The 18,073-nt window shown below is 40.6% G+C and overlaps 1 protein-coding gene across 1 annotated transcript in view; it reads right to left on the bottom strand.

Moving 5' to 3' along the window:
- Positions 1–504: 504 nt before the first annotated feature.
- Positions 505–18,073, bottom strand: part of RPS6KA5 (ribosomal protein S6 kinase A5) — a 1,659,077-nt gene continuing 1,641,508 nt past the window's right edge. The window contains 3 exon segments of the mRNA XM_044073623.1: positions 505–3,738; positions 4,160–4,304; positions 13,258–13,485. Coding sequence (XP_043929558.1) covers positions 3,497–3,738; positions 4,160–4,304; positions 13,258–13,485 — 615 coding nt within the window. The 3' untranslated portion in view covers positions 505–3,496.

An 18,073-nucleotide genomic window follows, 5' to 3' on the forward strand; every position in this document is an offset into this window, starting at 1 on the left:
TCCCATCAACAGCCTGTAAAAGAATACAAGGATAGGGCTTTGAGGTGGTCTGCATATGGCACATTATTTACTCCTTGCATTCTTTTAGTGGGGAACCTCTGTGGATGTTCCATTTGTTGGATATACCTGGTTAGGTAGATAACAAATGGGGCATTGTACTCAATGACAGGTTTGAGGAATGCTGAATACAGTGCAACAAAGACCCTCCTTGGGCCTAGATACCATACCTTTGTATACAAGTTACATAATGTAGAATGATTTCCTCACTACCACGGGCACAGTATGGTCAAAGGCTAGATTACTGTCTCCGTGTGTCCTCAAGCCCCTACCTACCGGGTCGACTCTTAGGGATGTGTTGTCAATATGATAATTACCAGGGGTGGCCAAAATCCCAAACATGTTGTTATGCATTTCTTGGCATTTAGATTTAGTCCATGGCTTTGACATGAGTTATTTGTCTGTGTCAGCCTTTCTTGGAAAACATTAGTGTCAGTGGGGGATTCTATGACTGCTCCTAATTTGCAACAGTCTGCAAATTTGATCAGCCAGAGGCCTTTGATGTTGGCTTTGACTTCAGCGCGGTAGACGCCAAAAAGTAACAGTCATCTCTTCCTAACAAAGGAGGTAAACAGCTGCTATTTCTTAAACTCAAGCACCCCAATTCAGGCTAACCTTGAGCTGGTGATCTACATGCAAGGTGTGAGGGCTCTCTCTCCACCATGGCAAGAGGAAGCGGGAACATAGGAATGGTCAAGTGTAGTTCAGAAATCACATTTAATAGGAAATAGTGGATGGTTCTAGAAAGTTCAGATATGATTCCCTTTAAACAAAAGTCTGTAGCTCTAACATCCTGTGAGCAGAGGTGATAGCCATTACTAACACTTAAAGATACAAACCTGGATGCAACCAACGCAGCATATGCATACAGTGATGGACAAACCTTCTGATAAGCTCAAATGGCAAAGAAGGGAGGAATTCAAAGGGAGGGTGGAGAAATAGCAAAGAAGGGAGAGAATCATCAATGTGACAGTGGAGAATTGATAAAGAATGGAGGGAGAAGAAATAGCAAAGGAGGAAAGGTTTCATCAAAGGAAGGGAGAAGAAATGACAGAGAAAGGAGGGATTCATCAAGGGAGGGTGGAGAAATGGCAAAGAGGGGAGGGTGGAGATAGAGATGCAGTGCTTAAACAACTGCTGGAACACAACACTGCCTTCCACAAGGAAATAAGCAAAAACAGCTGCCCCATCAACCATGATCACAGAGAAATACAGACCCAAATCATACAGGTACCAGAGAAAGACATAATCACCTGCAAACTAAATATGTGTGTGTCAGCATCAGATTCTAATCTACCAAAATGAAGAACCTCTTAAACTTGACAAAGTGTATCTGTTGGGTTACAGGGTTTCTGGTAACTGATCACTTCTGCAATACCAGCAAGATGACTCACTGCAGGATCAGAGGATCTATAGTAAAACCCAAGCCCTGAGGTGGCACTAGCTGCTGCACCAATTTTGGGGAAGCTCCCTGCCTAGATCTAGGACAGTTTCCACCATTATCATGGATGTGAGAATCAAACGACACCATTCTAGGTCGCCAACTTGTAACAAGGATTTGTTTTGGCCTTTGTTCTCCGAATTTTGTAAATTAAGTGTAGAGTTAGAGGGAATGGAATGAATGCATACAAGAGTCTCCCTTACTAAAGGGCAGAGGAAAAAAAAGCCACGTCATGCTGCCTCTTGTCCTGCTACAAATGCTCTAAGCTGGCAAACAATGTCAGTCTTTAAAGTTTCCCACTTTCAGAATATTTAAATCTGCAGCATCAAGACAGGGGTGGAGAAGCTTTAAAGTCCACCAGCAAAGTTCACTTCATCTGGATATGAACTGTTAAAAAAGTGATGATTGTCCATGGCCCACTAATCTCTCTCTTTCTGTCTGGAAAAAATGCAACTGCATGCTCCCTTCCTGATTTAGATTACACATAATATCAAACAAGATAAGAGGGAGCCCCAGAAACACCGTATCTTCCAATGACTATGTTCAGAAATACACCTCATCAAATAGGAATTACTTTCCTTGTATTGCAAATACTGCAAAGTGAACTCCCCACTGTATCACAGAAGCATTCAACTTCAGCACCTTGTGTAAGGTTCAGGGGCAGGAACGGAAGGCCATTCTAAGTACTGATGGGGACTGTACAGCAAACCACAGACCTGTAACAGGTATCCAACTAGAAGATCATCTGCAAGCATAAGGTGACTCTGTAGCCAATGGCAACTTCCAGTCTGCGGTAAAAGGCATATCAGCAGGTATGCAAATATAACAATGAAGACTGTGGCTGTCATCAATCCTGAAGATACATATATGTTCAAACATGGGCCATCTCCTTCATTCTTACCTAAGTTGCAAAACACACAACCTTCTGAGCCTACTTCACTGGCAAGAAAATATGAAAGTGGAGAATGAATAGCTTCTTTTTAATGAAAACAATCCTAGATGAGATTAGAGCATATTTCTTTCAATTTTTGTTCACCCCTAGTAACTGCAGCAATGGAGTTACCATCTACATCAGGGATGCTCCCAGTCTCTAGATGAAGGCACCAGGAAGCAACTGTCCAGATAAGGGACTCCACACAGCTCCTTTTTTTTGTCAGGCTCTGATTAGCACTATGGTAGACACACTCATGGAGCAGTAACTGCTAACCAGAAAGTGTTATTCCTCTCCAAACACAATATACAAGCATCCTGCAGCAGAAAATACATGACCTAGTTAAGAAACAATCTAGAACCTGAAAGACTGAATGTGCTCATTAAAATCGCTGATATCCAGGATGGAATGGAAACCTTCTGCTCTTTTAAGAAACAAAAAGAAAAGAAAATAATGCCTGCCCTAAACCAAAAGGAGAGACAGCCTCGATGCAGAATCTGGGCCTATCTCACCCTCCATTACACAGCTCTCTAATAATCCAGCCAAAATTTACAAGAGAGTGAGGTTGGGAAAGGGCTAACATAGGTTCTCCACATCGAATAGGACCTATTACTATCTCAGGAACTGGTTCATAAGATCCTGAGAAGGCTGGTTGTGCAGAACCATAGCCACTTAAACAAGCATTCAGAATAGAGTACCTGAGCTCCTCTTCAAGCGAAAAGAGCCTCAGGTGAAATACTCCTGCACAAGCACATATCCAACCTTGCTGCCCTAATCATATTAACAGTGTAGTCAAAGCCAAGTGAAAGTCCACTCGAGATGCAGAAGAGAAACTCAACCAATTCTTTCAGCCCAGACCGAGGGAAAGAAGAAAGTTTTTTCCAGTCCCTTATCAAGTGGGAAGGACTACAATCTCAAAGGGTGAGAAAAACTGCTTACCCTGTCCAAAGCCCAAGATTCCTTGTTTGACAGCAAAGGTACAAAATGTTGAGGTTTCTGGGGCTTATACTGGAATAAGGATATCAAATGAATCAGTACCTGGATATCTGATTAGGACCTTTTTCCATTCACATTTTTTTTAAAGATCTACTGGAGCACAGTCTGGGCATTCTCAAGCTGCAAGTACCAGCAAAATGAATCACTGGATCCATAGGGATATGATCTAAGCTTCCTCCACCTTCTTTCCAAGATACTTGGAGACAATTCTGGAGGAGGGAATGAAGGAATGGCATGACAGACCGGTCACAGAATTTTATGAGCTTCAAGGTATCTGGGGAACTGTAGGGTTAAGAGGACTCATCATCTACATCTGGAAAGTGATAACTGTTGGGTTTTCAGATTCCTCACAGGAAGCTCAAGTCAGAGGAATTTCCTGCAATCCACCAGCTCCAGCAGGTACAACCAAGCTTATGCATAATGTCGAGCAGCAAAAAGTGTGCAATGGATGTCAGCTGATAATGAGGTTGTGTTTGGGGGTATGCCTGCTTCAAACAACAGAAGGACCTGAGGATCATGTACCAGACTTGGTGCTGGCATCTGACCAAGCTCTATAACATCATGATTCTGTAGCTTCATGGACAGGGCCTATCAGGCTTCAAATATTGACTATGAAGACCAAAATCAGGAACCTTGGCACATGGAGATCAAATGGACCCTCCCCCACCCTGGGCCATTAAGCCCTGGTTGACCTCTGGAGAAAAATACCCTATGTACCGCTACTGCCAGCTTACTTAAGAGGTCACGCCCCCTAAAGCAGGTCAGTTGTAATGTGCTCTGGCTGATGTCTACACCCCAATATATCTTTTCTCTGGACTGATTACAACCTAAGGGACTTAATGAATTAAATGTGAAATATTTGTTGTATGAAACATTACCCTGAAAACAAAAATACATGTTTTAAACCTTTAAGATACTAACTGCAGCCTGTATTTCATTAGAAAGTGTTTTTCTTTTTCACCAAGGTTAAAAATGTGTGCTTGCATATACTTGTTTAAGAAACCTCAAAAGTGTACTAGATGAAGTGATGGTCTCTAACTTACTTAGAATCAAAATTATGTTTTAACAGATAGCTTAATGGACTTCCACTGTGTCTTTATCTTCATGTTACATTTCTCTAGGTTTAATTTCGCCAAGTTTTTTCAGTTTCTAATGCCATGAAAGGAACAGACCCATTCTTACGTCAGGGTACAATTAAAGGTCATAAAATTAGTGCTGTTTCAATCTTTGATGTTAGCCAAAAGTGGTGTACACAGCACTGCAATGTGCTAGAATTGTCTCCTCCTGCAGTTTATACAGAGTTGCAAGTATTTGTAGCATATCTAAATATGACTGTAGATTCTGTTTTTTATTAGACCCCATTGCTCCGACTACAACCGGAATTGTCTAGGTATCTTTCTTCCACATTGCTCTCATTTCTGCCTTCAAATCCTGAAATTTATGACCATCTCTCTCTATTTTAGACACTGTAATCACTAGGTGTAGCAATTTCAATGATCAATGCTACATTTTTCTTTTTTTTTCCTGGACTACTACATCTGGTTTTCTCACATCTATTTTTTGAACTGTTGGTAATGGGTGAGCCCATGTGATGTACACTTCACTGTTCTCTATAATGCTTTGTGGTTCATGTTTCTATGCTTCTCAGCTACTTTTATATTGTAGTGTTTGCCCAATCCCCATTGCAACAGTCTTGCCACATTATTATGCCTTTCAGTATATAGGCCCTCTGCCATAACTATATCACATCCAGCAACAAGATGTACAACCGTTTCCAATTTTTTTTTTTTTTTTTTTTTTTTTACAAAACCTACATGTATCTGTTTCTCCCACATGTTCAATGGACACTGTACACCAACATGTACGTAGTCCACTATCCTGGGCTGCCAGTATTAACTTTTCATCTTTTGGTTTCATCTCACCTCTCCTTAACTATTCCTGCATCAAATCCTGATTGACATGAGGTTGTTTGAGGAGATCTCAATTTGTTACAATTTATGCTTTTTCTACATTTCTTTCCTTCTCATCTGATCCTTCTCCTTATATTCCTTAATTTGTTTTTTTGGTACATTCAGGTACAGTTTAATTTTTGTCAACTTCTGGTTTGGTTTCCATTCCCACCTGACCATCAATATATTTTTGATATACTAAGCCAAGAGATCATCTTAGACTTTGTTTCCTCACGTTTTAAAACTTTCACTATGTCTGGATCTGATGTGGTCAGCAGATATGTATGCAGTTCTGTGACTGCAGATCTATATATGTAATCAGTTTCAAGAAAGCCCATACCTCCTTCAGAGCAAAGATATATAATCTTGGTATACAGTGATTTTTATATATCATTTGGTATGCGTGAGGCATTCTTCTTGTTTTCCTGTCCAGTTGGTCCAATATATTTTGGGGCCAGTCACTCACTCCAAAACCAAGTTAAAAAAGGAGGAACAAACTGGTTTATAGCTTGAACTTCATTCTGAGATGTCAAGGCTGTTCTCAATATTAATTTTAGTCTTCTGAAGTATTCCTTACTTTTTATCCGCATTCTTCATGTTTTATTGCAGATCCTTCATCAATTCCCAAATATTTATACACTCCCTCAAGTTCCTTTAGATTACATTCTTGTCTCAGATTATTTTTTGGTACTACAACTTTCATGCTTTAAATGTTGTTTTTGCACATATATCACGACCAAATGATACTCTTAAATCATCTAAGAAAATTTTAACCACTTGCAATTGTGCTTTGCTTTCAACTCCTCATCTGATAAACTATACAGTTTTAAGTCATCCACGAAAAGGAGCTAAGTCTTTAAGCCAGATTGTTTTCTGACAGCCAAACTGTAACCACAACCTGATCTTTTAAGTAAATAGCTTAATGGGTTAAAGGCAAGGTAAAATAGAAGCCATGACAAAGAATCACCCTAGAATATCCCCCTCTGAATTTTTATCCCTGGGATAATAATTTGCCTTTTGCCATGGCTTAAGAGCAAAAGGTTTGCCACTGTTTCATGGTCACTGTATAATGTTAATTGAGCAGTGTAGGATATGTCTTGTACATCTGTAAGCGCTCTTTTATCCGTGAATGTGGGATGCTGTCAAACGCTTTTTTGTAATCTATTCATGCCATACTTAGATTCTTCCCCTTTCTACAATCCTCGATTATAGCTTTATTTACCCACAAATGATCCTTTGCTTTGTATGACTTTCTTTTGTTACCAGCTGTTTTTGGGTCATCAGTGAACTGCTTATTTTGTACTTTTCTTTTATATTTATCTGCATATCTAAGTTTTTCTGCCTGTGCTGATATCTTTAGTTTATTATTTGCAATAGTGTATGATAGATCATGGTCTGTTTTGATATTGTGAACTGCTTTTACCCAGTTTCTTAAATATTTTATTGAACTATTCCCTCTTCTCTATTCTTCTAACAGTGACACTTATTGCCCTAATCGCAACTATGGCGGCATTTTATTTCTTCCCTTCCTCTTCCTTATTGCTCTACATTTTTGTGGTAAGACTTTATCTGTTATAAATTTAGCTGCACATTAATATACCCTATGTATTTTTGTTATATCACATGAATTTCTCATAACAGTCGATCATTGTGCTCACCTGTTTTATCATACTTTTAACATTTATTTATTTATTTTTATTTTACATTTGTTTACCGGGCTAGTCTAGCTGGATATATGTCCATTTTCAGTAGAGGCCCGGGGAGAAAAGCTCCATACATAAAACTACACTACAAGACATATTAATAAAAATTTAAGTACAATAAGAATATACATTTAGTAATAAGAACAACAAATACTTAAGGCACACACAAAAATACACTAGGTCAGTAGTAGCATCACAATTAAAATGCTAAAGATTAGCAGTTAGTTTCAATAATCCGGAGAGAAAGAAGTATAACAAGAGATTAGAAGGGATTAATGTAGAAATACAAGAGAGGAGAAGAGAGAGAAACAAAAGTCTAGAAGGGGAAGAAAAAAGAAGATGGAAATGAGGGCAGGGGAGAGAAAGGAGGAGTGAGTCAGAGCATAAGAGGAGAGCAACAGGGCAAGAAAAAAAGTAAGTATATGTGTAGCTAATAAGACAGTAAATAGTTAAGGTAGAGTAGGGGGAATGAAAAAGGTTAGTCAGGAGTCCTACAGGAACAAAGCCAGTGATTTTGGAAGTACAGTTTGATTTTTGTTTGAAGAGTGGTAAGGAGGTGATTAGAGTAATATCTGTGGGTAGCAGATTCCATGTCCTACCTACAGTATTAGTGAACAGAGAGTCACCAGCTAAGTTATGAGATTTTACAGATTTGGTCATGAGTTTAGAAGAAGATCGAAGGGAGGTAAGATTGCTATAAGGGATTAAAAGTTTAGAGAGTATAGGGGTGTTATCAGGTTGGTAAAGTATCTTGTGGGCAATAGTAAGTTGTGAGATCATAAGACAGTTTTGTAGCTCTAGCCAGCCTAGGAGTTTTAGGTTATGACAGTGATGTGTTCTGAAAGGGTTGCCGGTGGCAAAGCGGGCAATGCTATTGTAACAAACTGCTAGTTTATTTAGGTTAGCCTTCTTAAGGTTAGTGAAAATAGGTGATGCGTAAAAGAGAGTAGATATCAGGTAGCGATGGAACATTTTGGGTCTTATTTAATTTCTGTAATCTGCTTCTTTCATTGATCTTAATATGTCTATCCATCTCTATTAAATCAAGCATCTCTTCCCTTGGATCATTTTCTTCTAAACTGGGAGCACATTGTTTTCTTTCTGTTTCTTGTCAACATTCTACAGAAAGTTCCAGAACATTTTCCTGTGACATATCCTCTTCAGATGCATCCTGAGTCATCTGTTGCTTCTTCATATGGGAATTCACTGGCCCATCACTCAACAACATTGCCTGTGTCACAGTTGCCACTCTTTCCATCTCCTTCCCTTGCTGTCAACTTCAGCTTAACTTTTGTACCGATTTACAACAGAAGGCTTCAGAGCATTATCATGTGGGAAGTCTTCAGATGCCTCCTGCTCCACCTGTTTCTCCTTATTTTGGGGACTTATTGCTCCATCATGGTGTGACATTACCTGTGTTGGATTTTCTTCACTAAAGCCTTCATTATGAAATGTAATCCATAACTTCATATTTATATTTCTTTAACTCCTCCACAGCTAATCTTGTTTTCTCCTTTCCCCCTATGTTTTCTCTACTTTTTGTATTGTGAAATTTTCCATATCCGGGTGCCTTTACTTGTATTTGTCTTCAAATAGCTTTGGTGCTGCTTTTTTATAATGATTCCTTTTGTTTTCTCCTTCACATAAATATTGCACCATAACAGATCTCTTTTTCTCTCACATGTCCATATTTTTTCTTCAGATGTCTCCATAGCTACCTGTTTCTCCTTAATTTGGGGAGTCATTGTTCCATTATGCTGTGACATTACCTGCGTTGGACTTTCTGCACTAAATCCTTCACTTTGTAGGTAATCCATAACTTCAGTTTATACTTTGCTTCTACCTTACTAATCTTCTGTTCTATATTCCCCCTTTGTTTTCTTTTTCTTTTTTTTTTGTTTCTGCATTGTGAAATTTTATGCATCCAAGTATCTTTGCCTATATTTCTCTTCAAATAACTTTGGAACTGCTTTTTTGCATTGATTAGTTTGGCTTTCTCCTTTCTTTCAATTTCTCCAAATCTGTTGGGTTTCTAATACCATGATGAGAATGGACCCCATTCCTAAGTCAAAGTACGATTAAAGTTCATGAAATTAGTACTGTTTCAATCTTTGATGTCAGCCAGAAGTGCTCTTCGCAGCACCCGCAAGGTGCCCAGTAATGACTCCTGCAATTCGTATGGAGTTATGTGTATTGGTAACGTATCTAAATAAGATTGTAGATTATTTTTTATAAGACCCACTGCTCCTACTTTTATTGGGACTGTCTGGGTATCTTTCTTCCACATTGCACTCGTTTCTGCCTGCAAATCCTGAAATGTTATGACTTTGTGTCTCTCTGTAGGCAAGATACTGTTAGTCACTGGATGTGGTGATTTCAATGGTCAATGCTACTTTTGTCTCCTTTTCATGGACCACTATAGCCGGTTTTCTAGCATCTATATTTTAAACTGTTGGTAATGGATGGTCCCATGTGATGTAAACATCATCATTTTCTATGATACTTTGTGGCTCATGTTTCCAGTGTTTTTCAACCACTTCAATACCATAATGTTTGCACAATCCCCAGTGCAACAATCTTGTCTTTCCAGTGGATGCTAGTACAGGACACAGCCTGCTACTTAGTGGCCACACAAGTACGTGGAGGGTTTTGCTGCTTTAAACATTGAATATAGGAATTTTTCTGTGATGTAAGTCAAGAATGAGATTCAAAATGTGAGAGCTACAGAAAAAAAATAATGGCATGCATACAGGGTTAGGTACTTTCTCTTAGCATGTCATGAGACAGCATGATCTGTGCTTGCATATGATGCATTCTCACTCAAGCAATGGCACTTCTGAAAAATAGTGAAGTGGAATGGAAGAGAGTACTAACCAAATTATAAACCCACCAAGTAGAACTGCCACTGCTTCATCCTGATTGTTGAGGGGAAATTAGTAGTTCTCTCGAGCCTTGGTGCAATAAGGGAATAATTGCAAATGTCTCTCTACATGTTTTGCTATATTTTTTTTCTGGCTGAACCCTATATGCACCTGCTGTTGGCCTTTTGTTTTTGTTTCCAACTTATATGGTATCAGTCTCTAGGGTAATGGACCAGATGTTTCTTGTTAAGCTGAAAACTTAAGAACACAGCAAGATATTCCACTTATGCTTGTGTGGATAGCTTGGATGAGGCTGACCACCCTTAACGAGGAGCTCAGGTACTCCACTCTGAATGCCCTTTTAAGAGGGCAGGATTTTGTTTAACCACCATTCTCAGAGTCATGTGAACCAGTTCCTGAGATAGCAATAGGTCATATCCAATGTGGAGGACCCCTGTTAGCCTCCCCACCTCCTCTTTTCTAGATCTTGATGGAATTATTAAAGAGCTTTCACATGAGGCTGGTGTACTGAAACATTACTTTTTCGGGGGAGGGGTAAATCTGCAAATATTCCTTGATGTTTTGTCACAGGAATATTTTTAAATGCTTCTGTATATATTTTTCTGCATTTTGCTAGAGTCATTCTGGTTTACTCCTGCAGACATCTCCTATGAGAAGTTTGCTTTTAACAAAAACAGTCATTTGAATTTATTCCTGCATTTAAAATGGTCACTTACAGCCACCCTGACCTACAAGCATATAACCCTGACTGTGCCTCAGATTTAATCAGCAGAGCTGGTCAGAGAACTTGACTGGAGGGTGGCAGTAACTAGTTAAGCCTGGCTTCCTGTCCATCACAAGCAAGGGTTGCAGCAGGATGAGACAGGGTCACAATATGTGTCTTGCAATCTTGGCTTAATAATCAGTACAAAATATACAGTACTATGGCTGGGCTGCTGGTAGGAAAGCAAGTAGCTGGCACCAGTAGTATTAACCTTGAGATGGCAGCATGTACACTACACAGGTCAAGGCACAGAAGAAAACCCTCAGTGACGTTCAGCTGTTACCTTCATCCACACTAGCTTGTCACCCCAGGGAAGGGATGACAGGGAAAACAGGGTTCCGCAAGGCAGTCACTACAGGTCAAAAATATACTTAGTAAAAAAATAAATAAATAAAAAATTCTGCAGGGTTGGGGTCACATACATTAAAATGCAATAACTAAAAATGATGACTCAAAAACAACATTCAAAATACAATTCTACAACTCTATTAGATCTAGCGACAAAGGGCATTATTATATTTTAAAATATATGACGTGCAGGACAAGTGGTTATTTAGAAAGGAGGCTAATAACCTTAGAGCTATAAAAAGTTAAGCACACAAGATCATCACACACCAAGTAGAATAGAATAAATTCTTACTCTACCCATGGGCATTCACAAATTCCACTAAAGAAGAAGTTATGAATGCCTTGGAAACTAAAGAAAAAGTGGTGATAATATCACCAAATATCAACCCCAATAAAAACTATGAACAAAGACTGGCACGATACTCCCTCAAAAAGAGTTACTCAAATAACTTAAAAGACCATTTCATTAAAAAAACATCTTTAGGAGGGGGAAAAGAGGAGTAAGTAGGGAAGTGAAAACAATTGTCAAAAACAGTATAGAAAATAACTGTGTAACTATGCACAGATTTCTATATCAAAGAAAGGGTCAGAATTTAAACTTTAAACACTTGGGTGCTCTGTCCACTCATATAACCATGCAATGTGAAAGATTATGATCAAAGCTACATGTTTATAAAAGGTTTTCCTCACTGATATTAGTAATGCTTGATTTTGCTGATCTTAATAAATCTTCAAGTCTAAGAAGCAGTGTAAAAGAATGCAATTCTCATCTCAAGGCTTTTCATGACTGCCTACTGGCAAAGGAGATCCAGGCCTAAATAATTAGGTTTATTTTTTAGCGGTAAGCTTCTATTTTCAATGCATAAATATAGAAAAAAAATCTGTTTCACTTTTCAGATGAAAACCTAGTTTTCAGTCAGACTGACACACACTATCAGAGAAAACATTGAACAAATATACGTACAATTCACAGGCATTACAAGATCTCTTCTGCATAGGTTTATAAAATGTGGTTCTCTCTGCCTTTTTTGGCATAAATGCATATTTACAACATACAATATTCTATATACATGATTTACAACTCACAGCAGTGAGTTGGTTACCATAACACAGTGTAGTTGTAAAGCACAGTGTTTTGCATTATTTCCCTTTGTACTCACATAATGCTACAGAAATCTGTTAAGTATTGACAAACTGTTTTAACAGCACAGTGAATGAATGGTAAATAATACAATTAATGCTTTGTCTTTATGAAAAATATATAATGCTATTTGCTAAAAAAAGTGAATACCATTAGTGCTAAGACCTTAACAATAAACAAGGAGTAATCTAGTAAACTCTGACTTTACTCACATGTATAAACACACACTTTTAAAAAACTTCCAAGGTGTTTGCTTTTGAATCCCATAACACAGTATGGTTATTATGTGTACATTACATTTTATGTACTTGTAATGCTTTGCATTTTATTATTAGTAATGCTTTGCATTTAATTAAAGGTTTGCAGAGCTGACATGTTACATTTGTGGCATTAAATGTTCTTAAGTATAAACATTCAAATAATAAATTTTCATAAAATATTTAAATCTTCTACATTTCAAAAATAGCATATTCACACCCCTAGTATTGCTGCCAAAATGTATAAATAAATGTGCTTTAATGAAATATTCTGACAGCTTTTACACGTTTTAAAATATAACATGTCAAATCTGTACCAGCATGGTAAGATCATTACAGTGTACTACTGTATGTGCTGCAACATTGTTTTTAAAATTAAATATTTTACATTGGAGACACTATAAAATAAAACGAGACATACATCAAAGCTATAAACTATCAGGAAAATTGGAATGCTACATGCATTTCAGATGCAGATTTTTAACGCCAAGAAACACAAGCACCACCTTTAAGCTTGCTGTCTTAGCTTGCTACAGTGTATTCTAGTGTCAGATATGCTGGAACAAGTCAGGTACCACAAAACGTGAGGAATGGTCAGGCAGCCAAAGTAGCATGAAAGAGCTGCAAGTTCATGCAGCAGTACCTTGTGTGTAAATCCAGACCTATTCAGTAATTCTAACCCAAGACCATAATGCAACAAGAAGTCCAAAGAGCACAAGCATGGTAATGGAAATACCTTTTTCACCATTAATGCCGTTTACAAACAGACAAGTTCCTTCAAGTAGAAAACTGGAAGATGGTCTCTGTGCTACGGCTGGCAGTGGGATTATCTGGTGCTGACATTACCGTGGGTGTAGTTTTATCATGGGACTGAGAAGAGGAGGAATGGGAACTTTCACTAGAACTACTGCGTGTCTCTGTACTTGTGCTGGTTTTTTTCATCTTTCTCCTCTTTGCTAAAGGAGCTTTATCCACATTCTGAAGGCAAAATCCCTCTCGCTTGTACTTGTTAAATGCCTGAAAACAAAAGAATACATTGCAAAAGATATAAATAAAACTGTTAACTTTACATTACCAAACATATTTATTAATGACAGATAAATGCTTTTTGCAGTGCTGAGTTTCGAGTCTGAACATTACTGTCAGTAAATGTAATTACTAACTGCTCTGCTCTCATTTTAACTGCATATAAATGCCCATAACAGATCTGAATGACAAGGGTAAACAACATTATCTATCTATCTTTCACACACACACACACACACACACACACACACACATATCTGCCCACTTTATCAGCTGAGCAGTGACAAGGCTCAATGCAGTGGATAATAGTGAATTCCTCTTTTGAGCTCCACAGCTGGCAGTTTTCTGAAGGCTGTTTAACCCCTGTGCTCTAGAAATATAATACACAATTGTAGTACATGTAGTGGCATGATTATTGCTTCAGTATTGGAAAGAGAGACAAGCTAGTTAAGCACCACTCTAGCACGAGACCCAGTATTGACTGGGGTCAGAAAGATGCTTAATAACTGTTGAGCACTTTTCTAAGTGCTGTTAATATTGGGTATTGCACTAGACATTAAGTACTCACAGTGCCAGCCTCTAAACGACAGCAGCATCAAAAGTAAAACAGCTATGATCTGATGTCCATTTCATTATACATCACAAATGGGTCTTCAGATCAGTCCTCAGATCCAAGTCTGCCATTTCTTCCAGACATACGATCCGAGCCTCAAACTCCTCCCTCTCCCATAATATCTCACTCCTCTTCAACCCTCCAGATCTAGTCTGCCTCCTTCCAGCACAGACACAATTCTGAGCCTCTAGTCAGCTATGTAAAGTTTTCCATTTATTTATGTATTATTACTAGCTCTTTCTCTCCTAGTTAGTTTATAGTTTTTCCTTATATGTAGTGTTAACCTCCCCTCCCTTTCTCAGGTGCTTTTTCCTGTCTGTTAGACTTTCACTGGCGTTTGGGTTTTTTTTTTCTGCCTTCCACCTCTCCTTTCTCTCCCATCATTAAAAATGGAAAAAAAAAAAAAAAAAAAAACTTTCCCTCCTATTTTTCAGTTAGTAGTTAGCTTAGTGTTTAGTGTGTGTGTGTGTTCTCTCAAGCATGTCCAATGTCTAACAAGCCAGTGGGTTCTGACAAACCCTACGGTTTTAAGAGGTGTGCCTCTTTTGGGCATAAGATTCCCCAGTCGGATTCCCACAAGAAGTGTGTATATTCTGGAGCCCAGACCTCTGTCCTGAAGAAGCGTGCCTCCCTCAGTTACTTCAGGTACAACCGCTTCTGTTCCTGAGAAGCGCAGGAGGCTGTCAGACCCATCATCCTCAGATCCCTCCTGTTCTCGCTTCTCTCCAAATCCAAGAGGGTCCTTGATCCAGTAGAGCTGGCGTCGGCCAATCCAACCTTTCTGCCAGACCCTTAAACTTTGGGTCCAAGCAGTCAGTTGGAGCCCGTGTAGATTGTACAGATCCACAGCTCATCTCCAGAGCGGAGTCTGTCAGGACAGACACACCTGATCAGAGGTCCCACAGCCATACTCCGTGTTGGAGTAAATCTCGCTCACCTTTCCCAACCATCTGGCCCAGCCTGTAGCCAGTCAGGTCGACCTGTTCCCCTTTCTCCTCTAGATCCTCTCAGCTGTCCCACTCCAATATGGATCGGATGAGGAGGAGTTTTCTCAAAGCTCAGATCCAGATGGGGATCTTGCCTTCTCCGACCCATGTTGGATCCGTGTGAATACCAACCCCAATACCGCAGCCTCTTCCCCCAATCTGACCTTCAGCTTCAGAGTTGCAGGGCCTGATACTCTTGAGTGGACTGGCATCCAAGTGCAGAATATCCTTTTCTTTACACTGACAATGTCTCAGACTGGCTCAGCTCTGGGTCCTTCGGAGCGGAGCTGGTCCCGGATCTGAGATGTTGGCTCTGACTTTTTTGGAGCTGTCCCTTCTCCTGGGGGGCCTCGACATTCAACAGCTTGGGGCAGGTGCCTTCTGGAGGTGGCGGATCAGAGATGACCTTTATCCTTTTCTTCCTTGGCAGCTTCGGCTCCTGGGGTGGGAGGGCAGTTTCTCCTGGCATTGTCGGCCTTCCAGGTGGGATGAGAGGGCACACTCTACACCTCGAGACATGGTCCCTCTTCTGACAGGCCCTATCAAATCCCCTGCAGATCAGGGCTTTGCTCCCATCTGTCTGATCCACGGTCATCCCCTCCTGGAGAGCCTCCAGGCTACCCTTCAGCAAGGGGTCCCTCTATCGTCTGAGTCCTCTCCTGAGTACCCCACGGAGGAGGTTCCTCGGAAGAGCTGGTGCAAGAGGAAGCACCTAGACTCCCCCTTTGGAGCTGTTGATAGAGGACACTGATTTCGACGAAGGGGAAGGGTCCCCCCAATCTCCACCCGATATTTACTTCTGGGCTATCTTAGAAATTCTGAAGCAAAAGTGTGGCTGGTCTTCCCAACCCCCTTCCTCAGAGGAGTTACTGTTCCTGGAGGCATTTGGGATGGGCCCATCTACATCCTGGGTGACCTCCTCTCCAGGAAGGAGCCTGACACCATGGAGCCCATCTTCAAATGCACACACAAATATCTTAGTCCCCCCAGTGACTGCCCGTTTTGGAGTAAAGGTATCCCAGTTGATGCCACTGTGGTTTTAGCAGCCACCAAGAAGAAACTCTCTTAACAGAGCTCCTCTTTTAATCCCTGAACAAGGAGTCTCAGGCTTTGGACAGGCATGGGAAGTGCATGTATGCCCCAGCCACTTTTATGCTGAGAGCAATAAATTACTTGGCGCACTTCACGTGCCTTCAGAGTAATCTGATTAAGGAACCCTCTACCTCTCTGATGCAGTCACTGTCAGAGGAGAACCTTAAAAAGGTTTCTCCCCACCTGACCACTATGTCCTCCATCACTAACTCCTTGATGAGGCTCATTTCCTACGCTGCGGAAGGAATCTTGTGAGCAATTGGTTCAGACATAGCCCTCAGGAGACATGCCTGGATGAGGCTGTGCGGGTTTGCGGACCCCTTTAAGGCATCATTCATTAACACCTAACGGTTCCTCCTTGTTTGGGCCATCAGTAAAAGAAACCCTCACCCGTACGGAACAGAAAGGCAACATCTTATCTGCTGTAGGGATCAAGTTTTCTTCCCCCCAACGGACCTTCTCTAGTAACCAACAAAGTGGAAGATGTGATTCCGTACGTCCCAAGGGGCTTTTCCTGATTCAAAACATGAATCCTTCTCTACAGACAGAGGGAGAGGATTCAATGGTAGACATCGCCCCAGAGGGAGAGGAGTTCCACAAAATCAGGGCTTCGGAAAACCTCTCTCTGACATGCCCTTTCAGCGCTCCTGAAGTGCTGCCCGGGTGTTGGGGGTAGACTTTCATTACACCCAGAAGCAAAACAAATATATAAATAAAACATAACAAATGACACCTGGGTGTTAAATATAATTTCCAGAGGTTACTATATTCCCTTTTCCCTTCCTCCTCCCAGTTCCGGGACCTATCTTCTCAATGTGCCACTTAGTCAGAGAGAGAGAGAGTGCCCTTCTAGAAATTCAAAAACTTCTAGACAAAAGAGTCATCCAACAGGTCCCAACTGAACAACTAAAATGCAGAACTTACTCACGCTTCTTTTTGGTGCCAAAAAATACAGGGGACCTTCGATCCATCTTGCATCTGAGCAGTTTGAATTTATTCGTAAAGAAGTTGAAGTTCCGCATGGTTACGATACAGGCCATTCTGATGCTTCTGCGCAAGAAAGACTGCATGTGCTCTGTAGATCTCCAGGATACGTGCTATCATATCGAAATAGACAGGTGCTCCAGGAGATATCTGCGCTTCAGACTGGGGGCCTATCATTACCAGTTGAGAGCACTGCCCTTTGGCTTCATTACTGCCCCTAGGTGTTCACAAAATGCATGGCAATGGTTGCAGCTCACCTCTGTCTGCAAGGATTCCAGGTGTTTCCTTACCTGGATGACTGACTCCTGATGGCAACTACAAGGCATCCACTACTTCAGGCTTTTCAGGTTAGGGTGCACCTGTTTCATTGCCTGGAACTCACAGTAAACATGGCAAAATCCAAGATAACTTCTGTACAGGACATCAAATTCATAGGACTGCAGCTGAACACAATCACACAGACAGCAGCCTTACTCCCCCAGAGAAAAAGATCCTTGAGACAGCAGATACAACTTTTGCTTGACACCATCAGCTCGACTGGTCCTCCTGGCTCTAGGATCCATGGCAGATGCCATTCTTCTAGTACCTCTAACCAGGTTCTTCATGAGAGCTCTCCAGTGAACCCTAGAGGTACAATGGTCTAGTCGGTGCCATCTGTTGTCAACCCCTATCAGGCTAATTCTGATTTGCAGGTGTCATCTGCAATGGTGGATTCTTACAGATGACCTCCATCTCGGAAGATCTTTCATTCTTCCCTCTCCTACAGCCACTGTGACCACGGGTGCCTCCCTGTTGGGGTGGAGTGGGGGGGGGGCATTTTCAGGAAAAGATGGCCCAAGGCACATGGTCCATGACAGAGACTAAATTGCACATAAATGTACTGGAAATGAGGGCGGTCCTTACG

This window comes from Protopterus annectens, chromosome 6.part0 (genome assembly GCF_019279795.1).
Source record: "Protopterus annectens isolate FY-2018-M chromosome 6.part0, PAN1.0, whole genome shotgun sequence".
NCBI lineage: Eukaryota > Metazoa > Chordata > Ceratodontiformes > Protopteridae > Protopterus > Protopterus annectens.